Here is a 6706-nt window from a genome sequence, read left to right as displayed (position 1 = left end):
GCAGGACAGTAACTATTGTATAGGAGGATTGAGCATGTGGGGGATGGGGAAAGACTGGCCTTTTTAACAAGGTAGATAAGGAGTCATGGGCTGCTGAGTCCCACCTCAGCTCCTCCCTGGTGACAGAGGACCAGAGGTGCCCAATGGACACTCCCAGGATCCAAGATGCTCTGCCCTGGGTGGGCCATTGCAGCTAGGGGCATGGGACAGAATCTGTTCTGACCTTTAACCCCTTACAGGAAGACACAAAAAGGAAACAATTTTTTGCTAAAGCTGCCCCTGGAAACTTAAGGAGAGTGAAAGGAACCTTGAGGGTCTGGATTCAAATCTTGATCTCTGCTGCTTCCCACTTTGCAAATCACTTACCCTCATTGGGTTTAGAAAGTTTGTAAAATGAAGAGATTCTGTGTAATTCTATGAGCATTTATTAAGCACGCACATGGTGTCAGACTAGGAACAGGAACTCTACAGGTCAAATAGACAATGATCCCTACCCTCAAGGAGCTTACAGCCCACTGAACTGGGCAAGAAGAGCCCTGAGGACCACAAAGATTCTAGATCCTGTGACCCAGTGTTGAAGGGAGTGGGCTTAGGGGTGGGGGCTGTGTCAGGGAAGAGATGAACCTAAGGGCCATTAGTAACACAAACAATGGAAGCAGTGGTAGTAGCAGCAATAGCCTGGTTCCTTGATCAAGCCAATAGGATGGTGCTGGTGGGCTCCACATCTTTCTCCTCCACCAGGCTGCTTTATTTAGGAGCTGAGGGATTCGCCAGGTCAGCAATGGCCTTCTTCAGCTAGAGAAGAGAAGATGGGCATGGGTTGTTTGGGGGTGGAGAGGGGGTACTCAAAAACCAAGCAACTGTGTCTCTCTGGCCCCAACGTCCTGAAGATTTTTCCTCTTGGCTTGACCTGGAACCTAGAACCAAATCCTAGAATCAAATCCCCACTGGGAACCCCTGAGACCTGAGTTGCCCCTTGGACAAGGAGTTGGACTAAAGACTGCATAAGGTCTAGACCTTGAACCGTTGGAGTTACTTCAGATCAATGTCCACCTCTGTCTGGTTCCTCCCTTCCCCATCCATGGTACCTCCACCCAGGAGATGAAGCCCACCACTCGGCCCATCGATGTCACCAAGATCCTCTGCATTTTCAAGAGTTCAAAGAGATTGTGGACCTGGGAAAGAGAAAGGTGGATTTAGTACTGCAAAGGGTGGGGAGAAGACAGGGATCCTGAAATGGTGAATTTGGCAAAATTCCTAGGATGAGCTCAGTAAGGAGAGAAGTGTTGTAAGATAAAGGACTCTTAGATGCCCTCTGGCAAGACTGCCTTTACATTTGCCTCAGTTTCCCCAGTTTGATGGCGGGGATGGCAGGGATCGGGGGAGGGGAGGAGAGAATGAGCACATTCCCTGTAGTTACCAAAGTGGCCAGCAGAGGGCAGTCTGCTCCCACAGAAGAATCTTCCTACATGTGGAGTATTGAGAAGCTGGGAACTGGACCACAGGGCAGGGCATAGAGTGGGAAGGGATCTTAGAGAACGTCTAGGTAGTGTAACCCCCCCCCATTTTTACAGAGGTGGGAACAGACCCAAGAAGCTGAGGTGACTTGCTCAAAGTCTAAAGTGTACAGACTTCTAACCTAGGACAAGTCACTGACTCTGGATTAGTCAGTCAGCAAGCATTAATTGAGTGCCTACTGGGTGGTGCAGTGGATAGAGTATTGAACCTGGAGTCAGGAAGACCTAAGTTCAAGTCCTGCTTCACACTTACTAGCTGTGTGATCCTGAGCAAGTCATTCACCTCTTCCTGCCTCAGTTTCTTTATCTGTAAAATGGGGATAATGGCATCTACCTTCCAGAATTGTTGTTACCCTAAAACTCGAGAGGATTTACAAAATACTATAGAAATCCTAACTATAATCTCTAAGATCTCTGGCTCTGCACCTACAGTCCTATGAGCTTTCCTTACCCTCCCTTCTCCCTGTGCTGCTGATGGTCCAAGGACCAATACATAGAATTAACAACAATAACTGGCTATTTGTGCCTCCCAAAACATCCTCTCCTCCTTACCAAAGTGTTCCTGGCAGGTAAGCAGGGCAGAGATTATAATTCCCACTTCACAGATGAGCCTACTGAGTCACAGCTCACTCTTCTCTAAGAGGCTCTGATGTAATTGTGATTATCCATTCATGCCTTGAGTGGCATTCTTGGGTTTAAAGGGATCCATGTTTCCCTACCCAACAGGGTTTCCAGGCCAGCAAAAAACAGGTAGGCTTTTAGGAACTCAGGTGGAAGGGACCCTGAACCACACACAGGACAGACCTTGGCTTCTAACAGTTCTGTTTGTAGGCAAAACTCACCTCAAATCTGTCAATTCCTGGACTGGCATTTCAATCAATTAATTTACAATTTATTTATAATTAATTTATTAAGTGCTCATTATGTGGTAGGCACCATATTTGGTGCTGGAATAGAAATAGGAATGAAAGAGACCAGCACCTGCCTTCAGGGAGTTTATATTCTATCAGATAAGGATACACGTAGTTATAGAGCACTTCCTACATGCCAGGCACTTGACAAAGGTCATTTCATTTGACTTTTGCACCAACTCTAAGAGATATCGTCCCCATTTTAGAGCTGAGGAAACTGAGGTGAAGAGAGACTTGCCCAAAGTCCCATAGCTAAGAAGTGTCTGAGGCTGTATTTGAATTCAGATCTTACTGACTCCAGTCTAGGACTCTAAAATAATAATTGCTAATTTATATTTATATGTCACTTACTCTGTGCCAGTCAGAGACTGTGCTAATTGATTTACAATGATCTTATTTGATCCTTATGACAATCCTGGGAGGTAGGTGCTGTTATTAATTTCCAGATTATATTTTTTTATAATTATATTTATTTCTATATAATTATATAATATAAAATTTCCAGAAGAGAAAACTGAGGATTAAGTGACTTACCCAGGGTCACACAGCTAGGAAATGCATGGGGCCCCATTTAACTCAGGCCTTTCTGACTCCAGGGCTAGTACTCTATCCACTGAACCACCTGTTCCCTTATCTGGGGAACATTTCGTCAAAATGAATCTCCACAATTACAAAGGATTCATGAGGAAACATGCTATCTCCCTCCAGAGACAGAAATGATGGACTCCTACTGCAGACTGACAGTTTTTTGTTTCTTTTTCTTCCTTTTTTTAATGCAGGTAGTGCAAAAATTTGTTTTGTGTGACTATACAAATTTGTTTTCTAATAATTTTTTGGTTTTTTTGAATCACTATTAAATTTTATTTTTTAATTTATAGAATAATTTAAGTCTTCCCTTAACATAAGACAAATAAAAATGATTGTACATAAAACCACAAATTTATTAGGTACAACTTTTTATTCCTTTCAAATATACAACATAATTACCATGTACATTCCTTTTTTTCCTTCAAATTTTTAATAGGTTTTCTTCTCGTTAGGTGGGAGGAGGGGGGAGAGAGAATTTGGAAGTGAAACAAATTTTAAATCTCTGTGCTTAAAAAATTTTTTTTTAAGAAAGAAAAAATGAATCTACAATGCATCCAAATGAATCCCTCTCTGGTGCTGCAGATTCTCAAGACACCAGAGCTCAAGAATCCAGTAGAACAGAAACTCCTTGAGGGCAGGGACTGTTTCATCATACTTTGCTTTTTTCTCCTTGTGTGGCCAATGCACAATGGCTGGCCCCTAGATCTTTACTAATGAATATGTGTTGAAATAGACTCTAGAGATCCATCCCTTTTAACACTGGAATTTTACAGATCGGAAAACTGAGGTCTAGAGAAGGGAATACTTGCTCAAAATCACATGGCAAGTAAATGGCTGAGCCAGGGCTGGACCTGAATCCACGTTCTTTGCAAGTGTCCAGACAGCCCCTCCCTGTCCTCCCTTAGTTCTGATTCACACCTTTGAAAGCACCACTGCTCTCTGCCGCCCCCTAGCGCATATTTACTTACTTACCTGGTGTAGGGAAGTCTGGGGGGACACCTGTAGGGTTACTGGCTCCACTGGGCAGCCTTCAGCCAGGACCTCATGGAGACTCCACTGGGAAGATGAGAAAGAGAGGGCTAATGGAGTAGCAGCCAAAATGTCCTACTTACCCCTTCCCCCCGCCAGACTACACTAGGTAGAAAGGACATGGAAGAGATTCTTCCCTCTCTCCTGCCTCCCTCCTCTCTCCCTTCTTTCCTTTTTCTTTTTTCTCCTCCTTCCTTTTCTTTTTTTCTTCATTTATTCCTCCCTCTTTTCCTTCCTTCCTGATTTTCTTCCCTCCCTCCTCTTTTTCTTTCTTTCTCTTCCTTCCTTCCTCTTTTCCTCTCTCACTTCCTTGCTTCCTTCCTTCATTCTTTTCTTTCTTTCCAAGCTTGTGATTTTATCACATATGGACCTCTTGGTGGAGAATGAGCTCTATCAATGCAGAGTTACTACAGTCTCTGTAACTTAGAGTCATCAGGGTGATGAAGAGATTGAATGACTTGCCCAGTGTCACATAGTCCTTATGTGTCTGAGGCAGGGCTCCAATCCAAGTCTTCCTGACTCCATTGAGAGCTCTGTATGTGTTAAGTCACACTGCCTACCCATAACAGAGCTTTAGGACAGGTTACCAGTTGGGAGAGGGGTTTCCTACTACTCTGTATGGGTCTGAGCCCCTCCTCCTCACTCCCACCCCAGGGTCTGCCAGCCCAGTCCCTCACCATGGCCTCAGCCTTCTCCCCTCTCTCCTCATTGTGCTCCCTCCTTTAGAAGGTTGTTAGATATCTCCTCCCACCACCCTTATCTTGGGTGTGTGGTTGGGCTTGGGCATTGCCTCCAACACTTCACCCACCTGGTGCCTGGGTGCCTGGGTGGTCGGCTCTGCCTGCAGGAATGGCAACAGCTGGTCCCTACGTATGACACCCACCAAGAGCTGGGATTCTGGAGCAGGAAAGAGAAAAGGGGAGAAGAGACAGGAGCATGTGATTGGATGAGAATTCAGGTCAGACCTCAATGAAAGTGGTGGAGGGAGAGGGCAGGGCAATGGATCAGGAGAACAGCTGGAGGAGGTAGAACAGTCCACTGAGGGGGGAGCAGGAGATGGGGAATTAAAGGGGAGAGGAATCTTTGTGGAAAGACCCAATGGGCTTTTCTTCTAGTCTCTCCACCAGCCTTGGTTTAGAATCATAGAATATCAGTGCTGGGAGGGACTTGTGGTCTTCTAGGACAGTGGTATCAAATTCAAATAGAAATGGAGGGGGAGCATCTGAGGTTGTCTAAAATTAAGCTAAAATTAGGCATAAGACTTTAGACCAACAACAATAAGTTAGGGTCCTTTAATTCTTAGTAATACTGTGGAGACAATTAGGTCATGAGCTTAGGAAGTTGGCAAACATAAGTATTATTTATGTCTCAGTTGGTTAATGTTAAAAAAAAAAATCCTTTTGTGGTCCATATTGTAAATGCTTTAAAAGGAAATATCACCTGACCAAAAGTTGGAATTGCTTTTTCTGTTATAAACTGTGTTCAAAACAAATTAAAAAAAAAAGAAATGGAGGCCACTAAATGATGGTGCATGTTGGCTTAGAAAAGCACATATTAATATTATCTATGTTCTGCTGCATCTTTATTTGTTTTGTTGAATTTGCATTTTAAAATGCAATTTGCACTGGGTGCTCGCTACCTTTGATCTCCTCATTTTATAATAAATAAAACAAATTCAGAGAGGTAATGTGGATCTTTCATAGTCACACAGCTGGGGTTGTTGCCCTAGCTTTTATAACTGACTTTCCTGCCTCCCTCTGTAATCATCCCTCACTCTGCAGCTCAGAGAAACTCCCTCAATCCTCTCCAAACCAGAAAGCACTCTGGGAAATGATAGCTATTGGGGAAGCAGTCTGGGACAGGGGAACAGAAGTGAAATTTGGAGTTGTGAACTTGCAGTCAAATCCTGAATCTGCCATCTGGGTAGCAAACTGTGAGTCTGGTGACTTCCCTGCCCTTCCCTTGGCCTCAGGCTGGTTCCTCATCTGCAAATGAGGATTTCCCAAGTCTCTTCTGTCTCTAAATCTGTGAACCTACAATTATCTACTCAAAAGCCTCCAGTGACTCCCAGGGGTCTCCAGAGCAAGCCTGATCCTGGCATTCAAAGCCCTCTACGATGTGTCTCATCCTTGCTTTTCTCAATTCATTCATATCCCTCACTCTCATGGACATTATGTTCCAGCTGGACTGGACTTTTAGCCATGGAAGAAACCTCAGAGATCAACCAGTGTGAGCCATTCCTGATCTACCAATCCCCTCTACAGCAGCACCCCCATCAAGGCCTCCCATGCCACCTTGGGACAGCTCGAATTGTTAGGAAGCTTCTCCTGACACTGAGGTTAACGTACTCTCTCTCTCCCACCTTCTATCTCTCTCTGTGTCTGTGTGTGTGTGTCTGTGTTTGTCTCTCTCTCTCTCTCTCTCTCTCTCTGTCTTTCTGTCTCTCTCTCCAGCTTCTACCCATTGTTCCTAACTGCCCTTGCTCTCAGGGGCCAGGCAGACTAAGGCTAGCCCATGGGCTAGCCCATGCCCACACTGGAATGAACTCCTCATCTCCATTTGGGAAATAGCTTCTTTTCCTTAAAGCTTCAAATCAAGTACTGTGTACTCCTCCATGAAGCCTTTCCTGACCAGTCTCCTCCACCAAGGCAAACATACTTC

At 44.6% G+C, this 6706-nt stretch overlaps 1 protein-coding gene across 4 annotated transcripts in view; it reads right to left on the bottom strand.

Annotated features, from left to right (window-relative positions):
* Position 1: 1 nt before the first annotated feature.
* Positions 2–6706, bottom strand: part of LOC140504262 (chloride channel protein ClC-Kb-like) — a 32403-nt gene continuing 25698 nt past the window's right edge. For 2 of the 4 annotated variants that reach the window (XR_011967033.1, XM_072609001.1), the window contains exons 17-20: positions 4854–4942; positions 3989–4072; positions 1089–1175; positions 2–795 (exon numbers count right to left, since the gene is read on the bottom strand). Coding sequence is in view for 3 of the 4 variants with exons in the window: in XM_072609001.1 (XP_072465102.1) it covers positions 748–795; positions 1089–1175; positions 3989–4072; positions 4854–4942 (308 nt within the window). In the remaining variant the exon portion in view is untranslated. The other 2 variants (XM_072609000.1, XM_072608998.1) reach the window with 1 other exon arrangement.

This window comes from Notamacropus eugenii, chromosome 5 (genome assembly GCF_028372415.1).
Source record: "Notamacropus eugenii isolate mMacEug1 chromosome 5, mMacEug1.pri_v2, whole genome shotgun sequence".
NCBI lineage: Eukaryota > Metazoa > Chordata > Mammalia > Diprotodontia > Macropodidae > Notamacropus > Notamacropus eugenii.
This window is presented reverse-complemented; position numbering and strand designations above follow the sequence as displayed.